At 43.6% G+C, this 20,003-nt stretch overlaps 1 protein-coding gene across 6 annotated transcripts in view; it reads right to left on the reverse strand.

The window, feature by feature from the left end:
• LOC147629956 (uncharacterized) overlaps positions 1–20,003 on the reverse strand; it is a 50,120-nt gene that overhangs the window by 17,314 nt on the left and 12,803 nt on the right. For 2 of the 6 annotated variants that reach the window (XM_086811499.1, XM_086811501.1), the window contains 2 exons: positions 19,055–19,127; positions 18,763–18,852 (listed from right to left, as the gene is read on the reverse strand). In XM_086811499.1, the coding sequence (XP_086667625.1) occupies positions 18,763–18,852; positions 19,055–19,093 (129 nt within the window). In that variant the 5' untranslated portion in view covers positions 19,094–19,127. Of the gene's footprint in view, positions 1–18,762; positions 18,853–19,054; positions 19,128–19,346; positions 19,980–20,003 lie in introns of those variants that run through there. The other 4 variants (XM_086811497.1, XM_086811496.1, XM_086811500.1 and 1 more) reach the window with 4 other exon arrangements.

Here is a 20,003-nt window from a genome sequence, read left to right on the forward strand (position 1 = left end):
CCATCCCACATGTCTTGGAATCCCCACAAGTGCCCGAACAAGAACTTATGTCTAAGAGGATGAATCTCCATGTTATGGGAGAGGAACAATCAGTGACTTCACGCCATGCAGGAACACCTAATGTAGCCCGTGAAGGATACAATGTTTATGGCAGTGGTCAAAATGTATGTCAAATGCCATTGTCGGGGCTGAAAATGTGCATGCACAACACATGCAACATGGGCTGCAATTTTCTGTTGGTGCAGGTATTCCGCGTATCTCTCATGCCACTCATGCCTTCGAGTGTGCTTGTGAGGGAGAAGTTATGGCTGAAAATGTATCAATGCATATTGAGAGGCCAGCCATGCCTCATGCTTACAGGGCACATGTATCTATGCCTTATGCATCACCTTTTGGTCCAAAAATGATGCCCTTCACTCACAGGGGCTGTCCCAATGGACAAAAATGGGGGAAAACATGTTGAGATGCACGCACACACATGCATCAAAGTCTCGTGACTTCAAAGCCGGAGACAAATCTGTGAAGTTTGACACATATCATGGGGAATATGATGCATCAAAGGCACTTGCTTTTATTGCCCAGTTTGATATTGCTTTCAGTGATGAGGATTTCACTCAGAAATCCATGATCCGGCATGTAAGCATGTTCATGAAAGGCACTACTGCCCATTGGTGGCTCACGGAGAAGCTCTCACCGAATCCTGTAAGATCATGGGAAGAGTTCAAGGAGAGGTTCTATGCTCAATTCTTGCCTCCCAATGCATTGAATAAGATAACAATGAAGTGGAATTGGGTAAAGCAAAATGAGGGGGAATCGGTAAATGCATATGTACAAAAGTTTTGGAAAGTGCTCTTGGTCACCGAGGCGGAAAGGAAGAGAAGGTTTCAATCAGGATTGCAACCCGTGTACAAAGCGGGACTACAAATGTATCTTGGTCATACCTTACACCAATTAATCGTAGCCGCCACTGCCACCGAGCAATTGGAACTCAAATTGAGTCGATCCAATAAGGCTAAACCCTCATTTCAAGGCAAAGAGAGGGCTGTCCAAAACCTGCAAAATGATGGACAGCCACCTAACACTACCAAGAAGCGTCCCTTCAAATTGAGAGACTATGGTCTCTCTCCGGAACAGAAAAAGCAATATATGAGTGAGGGGAAATGCTTTACTTGTGGTAGCACCGAGCATATTGCAAAGGCATGCCCAAACAAGAAGAAGCGTGATAATGCAAATACATCAAAACCTAATGTGCATATGGTTCCGGATGTGCAGGGTTACACTTCACATGATAGCAAAGATAGGGTTGTATGTAAAGCTTGGGGACAGCTCAAAGATCAACCCGCTTTGTTCATGTTTGATGATTGTGCATCTGAAAATTTCATATCCACACAGATGGCAGCTGCTTTGGGTATTGAAGTGGAGGACATGGGTCCTCAAATTGAAGTACGGGCTGCCTTTGTTGGTAGAGTCATACCTATTTTTGGCAAGTTGCGCATACACATTCAAGGCTACGTGGATCATGAGGATTTTCTTGTGGCGCCTTTGAACGGCTGTGATGTATTGCTTGGAAAGCCTTGGCATACACGTATTGATCCGTGCAAGGCTTACAAGACCAGCAGGATCACCTTCATGCACAAAGGTCGAGAACATGTAATTGATGCTGGTGAAATGATACCATTTCCCTTGTATCTCATGTACAAATTAAGAAAGTAATGAAAAAGAGTGTTTTTGCGTACTTGATTTTTGTACAAGATCATGTTGAGGAAAATAATGTACATGTAAACACTCTTAGTAATGATAGGCTGAAATTTTTGCAAGAGCACAATGATTGTTTTGTTGATGAGTTACCACCTGTACGACCGGAAGATCATCGCATTGATCTTGTGCTGGGTAGCTCACCACCTAATAGGCCAGCCTATCATGTAAGTGCATCCCAAAAAGAGGAGATCATGAAGCAAGTGAATAAGCTTCTTGAGAAGGGTTTGGTTCAGCCAAGCTCTTCCCCTTATTGTTCACCCGTCCTCTTGGTTCATGTCATGTGCACAGTGTGTATCTACCGTGTGCTACACGCACACAAGACTAGCTTCGAGGTTTGGGGAAGCTTGGAGCTAGACAGGTTGATTGACGAGCTAAGTTAGGGATAGACTAACGGGCGGGCACCCAAGTATGGACGGGCGGGCGCCCAAGCGTGGACGCCCGATGACCGGCCAAGAGCCTATAAAAGGGTGGCCAAGGTTAGTTATTGAGATATAGAGAGTCTCACGAGTTTGTGAGAGCTCTATGGTCTTGGAGCCTGGATCTAGTGCAGACGTGCACCTGCTTTACAGAGCCGAGGCCGGCAGCGATCTCGAGGCCCGCGAGGGTAGCTTCGTGGCGGTATGGGACGTCGCGAGGAGGAGATTGGTCGGTACGTCAACCTAGTTAGCTCAGCTCGTGGCTCGGTGGGGACAGCCAAGACTGTGGGCTTGCCCACGGCTATCATGGTTGGGAGGTGAGTCAGGCCTCCACCCCCTTGTTGTTTGTTTGTTTGTTTGTTTGCAGGATTCGAGTCTAGTACCAGGAACGATCACAAGGAGATCCATGGGGATTTGACAATGGTATCAGAGCATGCCTCGTGAACGAGCAAGTCGGTAGGTAGAGAAGATGTGGTCGAAGAAAGGTATGTGTTCAAAAAGCTTGCTGTTTTTTCTGTGCATACTGCTGTTTTCAGAATAGTATGTGTTTTTTTCATCAAAGAAACCCATGTTGATGGGAAAGGTAGATGGTAGGGTCGTTTGCTTTGCAAAGAAGAGGCATGATTCGTTTGTGCAGTCGCATGAACGTAGAGAGAAAACAGAAACAAAAAGCATATTCGTTTGCTTGTGGTTGAACGCGAAAGCGAGAGAGAGAGAAAGAGAGAGGAGAACACCGCCTGTTGTATGCGCACGGTACTGCTGGCTGGGACATGCACGCTGGCCGGGACTTGTGCGCAGGCAGCCAGGCTCTGTACGCAGGCAGGCGGCCAGATCTATGCAGCGCAACGCAGCGCAGGCAGATGGCCATGCCCAGGCGCAGGCGGCCACACTTGTGCGCAAGCGTGTAGCGTGGACAGGCAGGCTGGCGCAAGCAGCCACGGTCACCTGCGCGAAGGCGGCGCTGGCAGCGGTCGGTGACTGCATTTGCGAAGGTGATGGCACCCAGTCTGGCGACCGCAGCATACAGGCGGCAGCGCCAAATCAAGAGAAAAAAACAACAATAAAGCATACGCCGAATTCAGTTGCTTTCATTTTTTTTTTTTTTAAGATTAAACTTTGTTTAAAAAAACAGTTTAAAAACTTTTTTTTTAAGATTAAACTTTTTATAAAAAAAACAGTTTAAAAACCCCTCCTCCAAGGTTTCAAGGTGTTTTTTTTTTTTAAGAAAATAGAATATATATATATATATATATATATATATATATATATATATATATAAACACAAAATCAAAAGCTAAAGATAGCTTTTGGGGATTTTTAGTTTTTGGGGAAACCTTTATAAACCCCCTTAAGTGGGCTTCTTGCCACACATCTCTCAAGTTTTCAAGCTCTCAAGCTCTCAAGTTTCCTTGCACTTTCATTGTGCAAAGATCGAATTTTCTCTCCACTTGCCCTCTTCACGATGTCGACCCAAGAATCAGAGTTGGAGCCCCTTGTGGAACGCAAAGGCTTGCCGGCTACGGAAGATACCGATGCCGATCTTTTTGACGATTATGTGTCAAAATCAGATTTCCAAGAGTTCAAAGTAGCTCTCGAAGCTTCTTCGTCGGAACGTCAGGCACAAATCGCAGCCCAGATGCAAGCTTTGCAAAACTCCATCGCTCTTTTGACCACTACCCTCTCTACTCTATCGGGTATGGATACCTTGGCCTCTGCTTTAGGCCCCAACATTACTCCGGAACCGTTCCGGGGCGAGCAAAAGCAGCTCACCAAGGAGATCGTGGCGACATAAGTGGCAAGTTCACTTTCAGTTTCATCCATATGATGATGGAAAAAAGATCCAGTTAGCAGCAGGTTTCCTCTCCGACAGGTTTCGTGGACACGTGGCTACATAAGTGGCAAGTTCACTTTTAGTTTCATCCATATGATGATGGAAAAAAGATCCAGTTAGCAGCAGGTTTCCTCTCCGGCAAAGCTTTGCTTTGGTGGAAGGAACTCAACCCTAAGCCAACGACTTGGGCACAATTTGAAGACGTCTTCAAGAAGGAATTCCTCAAGAAAGAGGATGATTATGATGTTGTTGCCCGGTTTTTAGCTTTGACCATGACCTCACAGCACCTCACTTATGAGGTCTACCTCCAGAAGTTTAGGGACTTGCAGATGAAAGCTACAAAGATGGATCCCACTACTCTTTTGGGGTTCTTCATAGCTGGTTTACCAGACTCATATCATTTACAAGTTAAAAATAACAAATACAACACATTGGACAAAGCCATTCATTCAGCTCGTATCTATGATGATACAATGGTCTCTTCCAAGTCGAAACCCGTTACCGAGCAGGGGAATAAGCATAAAAGAAAGTTCTCCGCACCTATGGCTAACACGACTGAAGGAAAGTCTTCGGACCAACCTTCGAAGAATTCAAGTTCGACACCAGCGAAGAAGAAACGACTCCTTAGGGCTGTAAAGCTCAAGAAGGAAGGACGTTGTTTTATCTGCGAAGAAAAAGGACACATGCGTAACGAGTGCCCAAAGCAAAAGGGTGCCAAGACAAACGCAGGACCCAAGCCAAAGGCAGCTAACCAGTTGTCTTTGACAGGTACGTCAATTACTGTACTTTCTCGCCCTAGTACTTGTTCTGATTGTCTGTTCAATTCTAAAGTATTTGGCTTGCATGATCTTCTCCGAGTTTATGGAGAAGTGAATGGCCATAAGATTCACATTCTTCTAGACCCTGGCAACTCACACAACTTTGTTAACTACAAACTTGTGCAGAAATTGAGTCTTGATACGACACCCAGCGATCATACCTATGAGGTACGCTTACCTGCGGGAAGGCAAGTATGGGATCGAAAGGTGGAGATGCTTCCAATCCAAATTCAGGACTACAAAGATACTCTGGAATGCTATGTAATGCATCTAGAAAATGTAGACTTGTTATTAGGGATTGAGTGGTTTAAGACTCTTCAAGTCCAGATAGAATGGTCTAGTCATATTTTTTCTTTTCAGCATAGGGACACCAAGTATAGTATTTTAGGTGATTGTATTCATCCCTCTCAGGGACCTCTTGTAAATACAATTGATTTTGGAAATATAATGGATTCTTCTTTGTATACCGCTTTCCATTGTGTATTGATTCCACTTTCTTCCTTTCTCATCCCTTCCATGGATGTAAATGAATTAAGTGTGTTTGAAAGCAAAGAATTACAGAAGATACTTGATTCATTTCAAGATGTATTTCCTAAGGAACTGCCATCAGGTTTACCGCCTGAATGGGCCGTAGATCATCGTATTGACTTGATCCCTAGTGCCCATCCTGTCAGTATTCCACCTTACAGGATGAGCCAAGCTGAGGAAGATGAGTTGGCTAAACAACTCGAAGATTATTTGAGGATGGGCCAGATCCGTCCAAGTAAATCACCTTGGGGTGCACCTATGTTGCTTAAGAGAAAGAAGGACAATACCTGGAGAATGTGTATAGATTACAAGAGATTGAACAAGCTGACCATTAAGAACCGTTATCCTCTCCCTAGATCAGATGACCTGATTGACCGGTTAGCAGGAGCGAAATATTTCACGAAGATAGATTTACGTACTGGCTACCACCAAATACGTATTCATGAAAGGCATGTCGAAAGAACCGCCTTTCGGACTAGGTATGGCCATTACGAGTTTCTCGTATTACCTTTTGGGTTGACCAATGCTCCAGCCACTTTCTAGCAAATGATGAACGATCTTTTTCGTGAACATTTGGGGAAATTTGTGGTGGTGTTCCTGGATGATATTTTGATATATAGTCGTACTCTTGAGAATCATGTCAGACACCTCACGATTGTCTTATCTATTTTAAGATAGAGTCGACTATATGCTAAGTTAAGTAAATGTGAGTTCCTTATGACCGACATCATTTACTTGGGACACAAGATCACTAGAGATGGATTGAGCATTGACTATGACCGAGTTCATAAGGTTCTGGACTGGCCTATACCGCGAACAGTGAAACAACTTCGTTCTTTTCTCGGTTTTGTAGTTTTTCTTCGGAAATCTGTGCGGGAGTACTCTCAGCTCACACTACCGATGACCGACTTATTGAAAGGTCGTGGACGTAAGTCAAATCAGCCTATCACTTGGAATAACGATTTGGATATGACCTTCAGACTTTTGAAAGATAAAGTCAAGGAAGCACCTATCTTAGCATTACCCGATCCTAGTCGGCCTTATGTTCTTGAAACTGATGCCAGTGACTATGCTATCGGGGCTGCTCTATTTCAAGATGGTAGACCGGTTGCTTTTGAAAGTAAAAAGCTAGACGATACTCAATCTCGTTAGCCAACCCTTGAGAAGGAGCTTTATGCTGTGATTCATGCTCTCAAGGTTTGGAGACATTATTTATATGGCTCCAAGTTTGTGGTATTGACTGATCATCAGTCAATCAAGTATGTGTGTGATGCGGATGATTTGAGAGGAAGGAAAGCTCGTTGGACGGAGTTAATGCAAGATTTTGATTTTGAGATCCGTTATCGGAAAGGATCCATGAATAGTGTTACAGATGCGCTTAGTCGAATTAGAGAGGTGATATACTTTGTCGTTCACCGAGATTTCTACTGACTTATTTCAGTCATTGAGAGAGCTTTGCAGGACTGATAGTTATTTTGGTCCATTTTGGCAGAAGATCCAGGACGGAAGCTCATTGATTAACCGAGACTCAATGACTGAGCAGTCTACCATTCAGGCTGCAGGAGGCCAGTGGATGATTCGGAATGGTTTACTATTCTGTAATGACAAAATTTGTGTACCACAGATCCCGGACATTAAGTCCAAGATTCTTAAGGAGTGTCACGAGGCCCCTTCTGCTGGACACCCTGGGGTACACAGGACACTATCGTTAGTGAAACACACTTTTTATTGGCCAAAGATGAAAGGGTATGTAGAAGATTATGTTCTCAAGTGTCAAATTTGTCAGGCAAATAAAGCTGAACGCTTTAGACAAGCTGGGTTGTTGCATCCTTTGCAAATCCCAGATAATAAATGGGAAAGTATTTCCATGGATTTTATTACCGGATTGCCAAGAACACATCACGGCCACGATTCTATTTGGATTGTGATAGATCGCTTGACAAAAATGGCTAGATTTTTACCGACCCGGAAGACTATTACAGCTACGCAATTAGCACGGCAGTTTATCGAGCAATTGTTTAGACTGTACGGGTTACCGCAGGACATAGTCAGTGATAGAGACTCTAAGTTTACGAGTGATTTTTGGAAACTTGTTTTTGAGAAGTTGGAAACAACTTTGAATTTGAGTTCCTCTGATCATCCTCAATCTGATGGCCAGACTGAAAGAGTGAATCAGATTTTGGAGGATATGCTTCGAGCATATGTATCCAAAAGACAGAGTTCATGGGAGGATTATCTTCCTATGTTAGAATTTGCATATAACAGTACTAAGCATACGAGTACAGGGTTTAGTCCTTTCATGCTTATGTATGGTTTTCAACCTAGATCACCTGTTACAGTAGGATTCTCAGGACTTCAGCATAATGCAGCACGTAATTTTTTGCAAGATATGCAGGAAATGTTACAAGTTGCAAAGGAATCTAATAGAAGTGCTCAAGACCGAGACAGGTTTTATTCTAATAGACATCGTTCACCCAGAGAGTTCTCTGAAGAAACGATAGTGTATTTGCGAGTTCCGAAAGATTCCGAGACTTTACGTACGGGTCGATCTCCGAAATTATCCCCTAGATACTGTGGACCATTTCGTATTACACGACGGATTGGTTCAGTTGCATATGAATTGGATTTGCCTTCTCATGTGAAAGTTCATCCTGTATTTCAAGTCAATAGACTTAAGGAAGTACTGGGTGGAGCATATCAGTTAGTTACTCCTCAAGAAATCATAGATGTCGAGGACATGACATTTGTTCCGCACGAACCTGAAAAGATTCTTGGATTTCGTGAAAGAAGATTGCGTAATACGCTTATCACGGAATACAAGATCAAGTGGAAGAATCGTGTTGAGGACGACGCTACATGGGAGACATTGACTACTCTTCAAAGAGATTACCCTAGCTTTTTAGTGAGCTCAGGAGTGAGCTCTTAGAAGAAGGGGAGTATGTCATGTGCGTGTAGCACACAAGACTAGCTTCGAGGTTTAGGGAAGCTTGGAGCTAGGCAGGCTGATTGACGAGCTGAGTTAGGGATAGACTAACGGGCGGGCACCCAAGTATGGACGGGCGGGCGCCCAAGTGAGGATGCCCGATGACCGGCCAAGAGCCTATAAAAGGGTGGCCAAGGTTAGTTATTGAGATATAGAGAGTCTCGCGAGTTTGTGAGGGCTCTATGGTCTTGGAGCCTGGATCTAGTGTAGACGTGCACCTGCTTTACGCAGCCGAGGCCGACAGCGATCTCGAGGCCCGCGAGGGTAGCTTCGTGGCGGTATGGGACGTCGCGAGGAGGAGATTGGTCGGTACGTCAACCTAGTTAGCTCAGCTCGTGGCTCGGTGGGGACAGCCAAGACTGTGGGCTTGCCCACGGCTGTCATGGTTGGGAGGTGAGTCAGGCCTGCACCCCCTTGTTGTTTGTTTGTTTGTTTGTTTGCAGGATTCGAGTCTAGTACCAAGAACGATCACGAGGAGATCCGTGGGGATTTGACAGTTCAAAAGAAGGATGGATCCTTTCGTATGTGTATGGATTATAGAGCTTTGAATAAGATTACCATCAAGAATCGGTTTCCGATTCCACTCATAGACGACATCCTTGATAAGTTGGATGGATCGGCATGCTTTAGCCGAATTGATCTCAAGAGTGGATATCATCAAGTGCGTGTAATGCCTGAGGATCTACACAAAACTGCTTTCAGGACAGCATTTGGGCTTTATGAGTATCTTGTTATGTCTTTTGGTCTTACAAATGCCCCAGCTACATTCAATAGAATGATGGATCGCATATTCCGTGGATACGGGAAATTTACAGGTGTCTTCTTTGATGACATCCTAGTCTTCTGGAAGACCGAAGAACAGCATAAAGCTCATTTGGCCATTGTTTTTGAAGAGCTCCATAAGCATAAACTCTTCATAAATGCAAAGAAGAGTGAGTTCTTCTTGTCAGAGATACATTATCTTGGGCATATTGTGTCCAAAGATGGAGTGCGGATGGATCCTGCAAAGATTGATGCAATTCGGAATTGGCCCGAATTGAGTTCGGTGCATGAGATCCGTAGTTTTCTTGGATTATGCTCTTACTACCGCAGATTCATTCGGCACTTTGCATGGATTGCTTCTCCTTTACATGATTTGACAAAGAAGAAGGCCGTGTTCAAATGGACTAATGTAGAGAGAGATGCATTCCTCAAATTGAAAGATGTAACTATTCATGGTCCAGTGTTGATCATTCCGGATTTGCAAAAGCCTTTTTGTGTGGAATGTGATGCATCTGGAAATTGCATAGGAGCTGTCCTTAATCAAGAGGAACATGCCGTGGCTTATGAGAGTCGTAGATTGCATGATGCAGAGCTATCTCTTGGCATTTATGAGAAAGAGCTCTTGGCTGTAATTCATGCACTTACTATATGGAAACATTACCTTCTTGGGGCTGATTTCACTGTGAAGACAGATCACCAGAGTTTGAGGTATTTTCTTACTCAAACTAAGTTGTCAGAGAAGCATATGAGGATGGCCAATTTCCTCTCTATGTTTCATTTTCAGATCTTGCACACCTCGTGTGGTCGATGCATTGTCACGAAAGCCATATGTAGCAGCTATCTCGATTGCCTCTCATTGGGACTTTTCTACTATGCGTGATTTGTATCATATGGATGCTGATTTTGCCACTATTTGGGCTGATTTGATGGCTGGTCATGCACATGCCTCATATGTGATCAAAGAGGGTTATCTCATGAAAGATAATTGCCTATGTGTGGTGTCTGACATGAGGCAAGACATGAGGCAAAAGGTTTTGGATGAGTGCCATGCTCCTCCATATGCTGGTCATAGAGGCGTAATGCCTACTACGCACATGATTGAGCGGTATTTCTTTTGGCCAGGTATGCGGAAGGACATAGAGGCACATGTACGTGCATGTATCACCTGTCAAAAGGTCAAATTTGATAGGCAAAAGGCACCAGGTTTGCTTCAGCCATTGCCTATTCCCACGCAGCCATGGGAAAGTATTACAATGGATTTCATTATGGACTTGCCACGTACCCAACAGGGTAATGATGCAATTTGGACAATTGTGGACAGGTTTAGCAAGCAAGCTCATTTCTTGCCGGTCAAAAAGACCATCAAAGCTGAGCATATGGTTAAAATATATCTTGCACAAGTGTTCAAACATCATGGAATGCCAAAGTCCATTGTGGGGGATAGAGATCCCAGGACTACAAGTCTCTTTTGGCGGGCCTTATTTGATAATATGGACACCAAATTGGACTTCTCATCAGCTTATCACCCTCAAACGGATGGGCAAAGTGAGGCTGCAAATTCAGCCGTGTTGGATCTCTTGAAATGTTATGTGGCGGATCAGAAGTCTTCTTGGGAGAAGTACTTACCGCTTGTGGAATTTGCTTACAACAACACGGTGCATGCATCTACGGGAAAGGCCCCGTTTGAGATTGTTTATGGTAAGGTGGTTTTGCCACCCATCCTTCGCACAAAGGATGAGATATTTACAGCTGATGAGTCTGTAAGAGACTTGGATATTGCTTTTGCTCAGGTGCGGACAGCCATTGCAAGGTCACAAGACAAGCATAAAAAGGCTGCCGACAAGCATAGAAGATTGGATGTTAAAGAGAATGATTGGGTATTGCTGAAATTTGAGAAAGCAAGACTTGCAAAGGCCTAACAGAGAGGGTGCATATCCTAAGCTTGCAACCAAGTACTATGGGCCTTTTCGAGTGATCGAGAAGATCAATGAAGTGGCTTTCAGATTGGCATTACCTAGTCATTGGCACATACACAATGCTTTTCATGTGAGTCTCCTTCGCAAGTATGTAGGGCCGGAGCCCAGTGAAATGGTCATTGAGGATCCACCAAAAGTGGATAAGCTTAAGGAGATCTTGTAGCCAAAGCAGATTGAGTATCACAAGGAACGCAAGCTTGTTGCAGGCAAAGTTGTGAGGCGTTACCTTGTGAAGTTTAAGAACTATCTTCCCATTGATGCTAAATGGATAGATGAAGAGTTCTTCAGAGATTGCCCGCATGTGCTTCAGACATATTTGGATGCTTTTCAATTGCAGACAACTGTTTAGAAGCCGGGGGGGATGTCACCATTTGGCCACCCAATTCGTCCACCCGTGCTTTCTTATCATGTATGTACATTGGACTGGTGTCCATGGCAGTTGTTTATGCCGAGGATTGATGCCACTCATGTGATACTGTAGACTTGGCTTTCCGTTGGGACTTGTGCCTCCGCGTACATGCCTGGAAATGCTTGGTGGATTGGTGTTCCATTGGGTCTGGTACCTCGTGTACTTGCCTGGAGCACGTCTATTTTGGTATAGTCTCATGAACGGAGATTGTCCATACCAATGCTGCTGTAACATGCGGAAGCTCTGGGTAGTCTTCTTTCAGCCCTAAGCACTCTTGGAAAACCTTCTGATGCAAAAACGCAGGTAGAGAGAGAGTATAGAGAGAGAGAGAGAGAAATGCTAGAAATTCAGTATAATCTATGGTACAAAAAGGGTACATGTCTGCAGCCATGGGCTGCCTTCATAAAAAGGTGGTTAACACCAAAATCTGTCCCCTATGGGACCTCTAAGGATCCAAACCCCTAGTGGGATTGAATGACTACAACATAGAGCATGTGGCCCTATTTATATGGATCTTTGGACACTCTTTATGCTGGCCGACTGCTGGTCGGCCAGTTCCATGTCCATACCAGCTATTCAGCGCTGCCCGACTTATTGTAAATGCTGCTCGACTGGATCTACTACTTGTTTATGATGCGCCTGCTGCCCACACTCTACTGACGTCAGCCGATAGCTCTTCTGGCAGCCAGCATCCTCTGTCCTGCAGCCGACAGCCATCTGATCCATGCTTTGCTCCAAGTCCTGCTCCATGTCCACCTCAGATGCTACGCCTGAAGCTCCTACATTCTAGTTCTACCTATCTTCTACTGGTTCATGGTCTTTATCTGTTTGCCTCTTCTGGATCTAGCCCTGAGAATGTCCATGGCATCTGTGATGCACATGACATCCCCCTCTGCTAAACTTGATGACGGGAATCCAACCTGCTCTTGTATGACTGTCATCATCCCAATCCTGTCCCGAAGTCCCTCTGTCATCATCCATTCCTGGCAAACCTTTTTCTCTGAAAACCCGCCCTGTTCTCCAAACCACTCTGTCTCTGATGAAGATCTATGCATCTGGTCTTCCTCTAGTCCACAATCCATTCCTGCCCTGACTCTGAACACCGTCTTGGTCTTCATTCCTGGAACTGAGTCTGGCACTCTCACCTCACCCTTGGAGGATCAACCTCCCTTGGGACCGTTCCCTGAGAACCTATCCGGCTCACGAAACTGCCATCCCCATCTGGCACTGTGGAACACCACCAACAAACCTCCTAGGAGTTCTTCCCGATCTGTGTTCCTTGCCTTGGGCTTCGAATCCGTGTACTTTCATGTACCTTGGACCTGTAAACCATCATATGGGACTGAATCAGTGCTTAGTTTTGCTGAGCCCGATGCTCTGATACCAATGTAACATGCGGAAGCTCTGGGTAGTCTTCTTTCAGCCCTAAGCACTCTTGGAAAACCTTCTGATGCAAAAACGCACCATCTGATGCAAAAACGCAGGTAGAGAGAGAGTAGAGAGAGAGAGAGAGAGAGAGAGAGAGAGAAGTGCTGGAAATTCAATATAATCTATGGTACAAAAAGGGTACATGTCTGCAGCCATGGGCTGCCTGCATAAAAAGGTGGTTAACACCAAAATCTGTCCCCTATGGGACCTCTAAGGATCCAAACCCCTAGTGGGATTGAATGACTACAACATAGAGCATGTGGCCCTATTTATATGGATCTTTGGACACTCTTTATGCTGGCCGACTGCTGGTCGGCCAGTTCCATGTCCATACCAGCTATTCAGCGCTGCCCGACTTATTGTAAATGCTGTCCGACTGGATCTACTACTTGTTTATGATGCGCTTGCTGCCCACACTCTGCTGACATCAGCCGACAGCTCTTCTGGCAGCCAGCATCCTCTGTCCTGCAACCGACAGCCATCTGATCCATGCTTTGCTCCAAGTCCTGCTCCATGTCCACCTCAGATGCTACGCCTGAAGCTCCTACATTCTGGTTCTACCTATCTTCTACTGGTTCATGGTCTTTATCTATTTGCCTCTTCTGGGATCTAGCCCTGAGAATGTCCATGGCATCTGTGATGCACATGACAGCTGCATTGCATAGCATCTTTATGTGCTTGCTTGCAATTGAAATTGCATGCTGTTTTCATGCTTGCTTGACCAATGTGTAGTTCCGGGTAAGGGGACGCCCGCCCGCGAACCGTGCGTGTGAAACTGTCTTCTGACATGGTTGTGTGGCATGTGAATAGGTGGTAAGTATTACCCAATCTAGGCTCAAATAGCCCTTAGGACTTAGCCAATATTTATAAGTGAGTACGTTCCCACTTCATTAAAGGTTGGGCGCCCAAAAGTCACTTATAAATTATGACCGCTTCCAAGTTTACACTCACTGAAATCCCGAGGCGGACAAGACTCAATGTCCAGGACCTGATCCTCCCCTTTTACTCATAAATGGGCATCTCCCCATGTCCCTTCACCTGATTGGACCCCAATTCACTTACTTATTAAGAGAAATTTCGTGTTTTCTCTTCATGAAGATTTTTGGAGACTGAAAACTCTGTTTTTCCACCATTTCTCTCCATTTCCAAGCTCTCCATAGCCATACCCAACTTGCTAGGGTGTTTTCCAAGCTTCCAAGAGTGTTTCCAAATGATAATCACACTCCTACACACTCCCAATGACCGAAATTCAGCAAAACCGCTCTCTTTATTGCTGTAATTTCTGGTCTTTTTGCTGAAAACCCTAATTTCAGCTCTCCTTTCTCAAGTTGAATCATAGGGGAAGCTTTCCCAAGGTTCCCTTCATCCTCTTGAAGACTTTTGTTGCGAAGAAAGATGACAAATCAAAGATCTCAACACTCCAAGGACTTCCATCGCGAAGACTTCTGCTGTCATCGACTCTTGGTAAGCTTTTATGCTTAAATATGGGAGCAAGTAGCAGGAGGAAGGAACCGGATTACAAGATCACATACCCTGTGTAGTGTTCTCTTGTCCTATGTGCTCTCTTGCAGATTGTTGCTACCATGTGTTGGTGGAACAATAGAGAGCAGATGGTAGGGAACATGGACACTTGAGAGGGTAGTGTGGGTTGCAAGTCTACATCGACAACCACTTGTTTGCAATACTGTATTCATATGCATTGGTATGGAAATCTGGTCAGAAATGCCCATGACACTATGTACTTGATTCTCCCAAGATCAATATATTTTATTTGAGGGAGGGGTCGGCCATTCCCGCTCATTGTGTGTCTCTTGTCAATTCAGCAATTTACTTCTTGTATTTGAGCAAGTGTCCATCAAATCTTAGTGTATTTAAGTGTATCGATTAGCATTGTGTTCAACCAAGTTACAGGAACAACCACACAGATGGTCTATAATGCTAAGTGGGCTCACCACCACTGCCAATGAGAAAAGGACCATGATGCCAAATCCGCAGGAAGGCCTCACGAGTCACAATGCTTCCACATAAGATTAGACCTCCCTGAAGCTTCCCCCACTGTCCATGGAGGGTATGAATGATATTGAGCAAGATGCCCTGTATGGACTCCGCTGGCGGAGTGAGGGTACCCTCGATGGCCCAAAATGTGTGCAACTGCGTGGATTGGCCTATGAAACCAATCCCAGCGTCGGTTCCGTATCTCCATAATATCTTGAACTCTACACATGAGTTCAAAGTTGCAAGTGGAAAAACAAAAAAGCAATGAGCATATACTTTATACTGCTAAGTTCTATAATCTATCCAACTTCAAGCGAAAGAATAAAAGTTATATGTAACTGAAATCGGGGACCCGGAGCAATAGACCAACACTTCAAATACCAAACAGAGCTTTAAAAACACAACGGAAGAACCATAAACAAAATAAATACACCACATTGAGCCGGAACGGCCGGCCCCCCCTAGGAACTTCTTTATTCAGAGAGAAGCTTTTACAATAAACCAAGGTGCGGGTGCGTACAGCACTGGATTTTCCACAAAGCATCAGCAAATATCTTGCCGAGATATCTATCCAGTGCCAAGTTAAAAACACAGCACCAAAAGCCATCCAAAAATTGTCTCAAAACAGTCCCATGAATCAGCTCATAAACAGTCCATGAAACAGTCCGGTATGGAGCCAAAAACAGCCCTGAACTCCGCACCAAAACAGTCCCAAAACAAAGCCTCAATTCAGCCCCATAAGAGCTCTCAAAACTATCCCAGATTCCCCCAAAACAGCCCTAGAAACAGCCCCAAGTATGCCCATGACAAGGCCAAGGTTCTGAGAGTGAAGAACACCCGAAGATAACCCACCGGAAGATAACCCACACGTGTGGCTGCTATGTACGGCCAGCACTGACTACTGTACGGCCAGCGCACAGAGGAGAGATGAAAGCGTCTTCCTGCTGTATGGCCAACGCAAGAAGCACCACCAGAAGGTTTGTTGTACGGCCAGCGCTGAGGGAAAAGAGAGAAAACTACAATCGGCCAGCAGAGAAGAGAGAGAGAGTAGTTTTGTTGCAACCGGTCCTATGCCCTCATGCGCATGCACCTGATGATCCAAAGGAGAAGCACCTCCCAACTTTTTATAAAGTTGAGCAGCTCTACTTTTGGCCTTGTCCTTTTCCTTTTTGCCAAAAGTGGCTGAGTTCCCCAAAATATCAAATTTTATGCTTTTTCCACCTTGATGCCCATGTTTTAGCCCAAAATATCAACTTTTTATGCTTTTCCAGACTTATAGTCCAAGTTTTCCCTAGGCGCCTTCATCTGTCAACATATGCATGCCTAAAATAATAATATGTCCGGCCCTTCAATAATGATGTGTGAAAACACTACCTATAAACAAAATAAAATCCCATGCGACTCCTGCTTTGTGGCCATCTTTCATACCAATCCATGCCAGTGTATGCTTCATAGTGGTTGAGTACTTTAGGTACAGTGCGGTATGGTACATGTACGGTACGAGTACGTAAAGTACACATCAAGATAAGTACTTTAAGTACGTTCACGTTTTTTACTATATATATACATGTATATATATATATATATACATGTATATATATATAGATATATATATATATACATACATGTATATATATATACATACATGTATATATATATACATACATGTATATATATATATATACACATGTATATATAGACATGTATATATATACACATGTATATATAGACATGTATATGTACACATGTATATATACACATATATACATGTATATATACACATGTGTACATGTATATATATACATGTACACATGTATATATACACATGTATATATATACATGTATATATATATACATGTATATATATATACATGTATATATATATACATATATATGTATATATATATATATGTGTGTGTGTGTATGTATGCATGTATATAAAATAAAAAATATCTAACATCCATACAAAAATAGCATGAAAGACAATGGTAATGTTGAAAACTAATCTATTAAATCTATTAACTACTGAGCAATGACCACTGACTAAAATAATAAAAAAATGGGCCAAATAAGTATTGTACATTGAACCTCATATTTGGTACGAAGACCTTATCCGTACGAGGTACGGTATGTATGGAGTGGTACGGAAAGTACTAAAGGTACTCATCGGATGAGTACGGGTACGGAATGCAACTATGGTATGCTTCAGCTTTCTTCTATGGAAAATCTCCATTCACACCATTGCTCAATGTGTGAAACATTGGTCAAGACTACTGAAGGGACCAAATGGTGACATTCCCTCCGTCTTATAAAGCAGTTGTCCACAACTTTATAAGCCTGATACCACTGAGATATTCTTCAAGTATAGCAGATGCACTGTCAATCCAAACTATTTCATAATTCCAACATTAAAGCCATAAATCCAGATCCACGATCTGAAGCCAAATATGGACACAAGAGCCAACTGTATCAAGAAAGAATCTTTTTCCATATCCCGAGTCAACAACTCTAATAATAAGCAAACTCAGGCACAAGAGCCAATTGTGTCCCAAAAGATTCATAAATCCATAAGCCGAGTCAACAACTCTAATACTTAGACACAAGCACAAGAGTCAATTGTGTCCCAAATATCCATAAATCCATAAGTAGCGTTAAGTACCTCCAAAAAGAAAGTATGTGATTCCATGAAACCATACATGCTCGCCAAGGTTTCCCCTTCCACAAGACTTCACTCACCAGGGCAACTACCCTTCCATGAGTTCATGCGACACTCACCAAGGTTACCACCTTTCCATGAGTTCATAGAATTCACTCACCATGGTTACGACCCTTCCATGAATGAATCCATCCATAGTCGGCGTAGACACAGGCCCCTGCCAACGAGATGTTAGATCACATGACCCTTGGGCATAGACATAAGTCCCCTGCCAACAAGGCGTCATGTCCACTCTACCACATGCACTCAGTGTCCATACTCAAAGCATACACTTTGGAGGAGAGGTGGGCTCAAGTTCACTCTACCACATGCGCTCCGTGTTGGTACTCCGACCACACACCCTTGAGGAGAGGTGGGCTCAAGTTCACTCTACCACGTGCACTCCGTGGTGGTATTCTGATGATAGACCTGGAGGGAGAGGTGGGCTCAAGTGTAGAACAAAAGATGAGAATGAGTCACAGGCATAAATATCCTGGTTCTCCATAAACATGTCTGTGACAGATAGTTTTACAGGCATTTCGGCTACCAATAAGAATCCATAGAAAAATCTTAAGATCTGCTGTAAAGCCAACGTTGAGGGAAGACAGAGAAAACTGCAGTCGGCCAGCAGAGAAGAGAGAGAGTAGTGCTTGCTGTAGCCGGTCTTGTGCCCTCATGCGCATGCACTTGATGATCCAAAAGAGAAACACCTCGCACCTTTTTATAAAGTCGAGCAGCTCTACTTTTGACCTTGTGCTTTTTCTTTTTGCCAAAAGTGGCTGAGTTGCCTAAAATATCAACTTTTATGCTTTTTCCAGCTTGATGTCCATGTTTTAGCCCAAAATATCAACTTTTTATGCTTTTCCCAAGCTTGTAGCCCAAGTTTTTCCTAGGCGCCTGCTTCTATCGACATATACATGCCCAAAATAATATGTCTAGCCCTTCATTAATGATGTGTGATAACACTACTTTTTACTATGACAAACCAAAGGGATATCCAGTTGTTAAGTAATTTATAAGCTTCCTTCCAGTTTTAGACAATTGCAGCAAGAGTTTTTTTTGGGTTTATACACACATATATAGACATATGCCCCCTTCTGGGCAGCATAGTACAATAGCTACTCACAAAAGGGCCTGCCGACAATGAAAGCAAGACTTGATACCAAGCAATTACAAATGAAAATCAGCTGATACCCCGAAAGTGCGCCGAGAAACTTCGATTGCTTTGTGCAAGGCAGTTTCTGCAGCATATTCTGCATAAATAATAACAATAATTTTATGCCATTGAAAAGAAAAGGGAAGTGCATTAATGCAAAATACTTATATAAGTCATTATCTCAATTCATGAAGTGCCAATTCAAACTGAATATTTTGTGTGAGCATATGTGTGTGCGTGCGTGGGTGCATAATCTATAATATACATAAAGCAAGGTCTTCTAAAGAAGGTTTGCTTACCCCCTGCTGTAGCAAAAGCTGACTTTTCCAGTGTTTCATCAAAGGTCGATGGTATCACCTCTGCATTCAATCCCTATTGAAAAACCAAGGTTCGTTCACAAAACAGGCCATACAAATTTTCCTTGCAAACACTATCTCTTGCTTTAAAAGTAAAATCTCATTAATTCAGCAAAAACACACTTTTATAATCCAGCAAAAGGAAACACAATCCCTGAAAAGCCTCAGCCCTTTATCTCCAACAAGAAACAACATAAAAAAAGAGCGTGTGAATACAGAAGTCAAGGCAGCCTACATGGTTCTTAGGAAAGTTGTGATCTTTGATGACATGGCAGCCAATGTCCCTGCCCCGATGATGGCAAAGCTTTGAGGAGCCAAATTGCACACTAGGTAGAGAGTGCCTGGCAACTTGCAAGCCCTCAAGGGTGTGGTGACCACCATGCCTACGATGCACACACAGTACACTAAGGATTAGCAGAGCTCACGCGTGTGTACATAAGTTCTGTCAGGCACGGGCTGCCCATTGGATCTCAGCAACCTAGGCACATCAAGACTAGATTTGGACTGCATTTGTGCACCAGACATGTGTGGACAGGTGGCAATAGGTTGAGCATCCAACCATCACTTTAGAGCTGATGGCGCTGAGAATAGCACCACCTCCTCCTCCACACTTCATCATCAATCTTTCTTCCTCCATAAGCAGTCTCAAGGAGCCTCCAGGAGCTCTGAAGCATGCATTTGAAGGGGGAGAGCAGCATGTCAGACTACAAGTGCTGTAATTGTGTTAATAGAGATAGATTTGCATCAGAAGAAAGTAAACACAAAGACGCACTAATAATCCTAAACTAACCAGTATAGTATATATGATGAATGAAAATACAACTGATTGTTCAATATACAAGAACATATTAAAGTTCAATATACAAGAACATATCAACATCTTTTCTAGGGA

Source organism: Cibotium barometz, chromosome 17 (genome assembly GCF_041138505.1).
Source record: "Cibotium barometz isolate CiBa-2024 chromosome 17, ASM4113850v1, whole genome shotgun sequence".
In the NCBI taxonomy this organism is placed as follows: domain Eukaryota; kingdom Viridiplantae; phylum Streptophyta; class Polypodiopsida; order Cyatheales; family Cibotiaceae; genus Cibotium; species Cibotium barometz.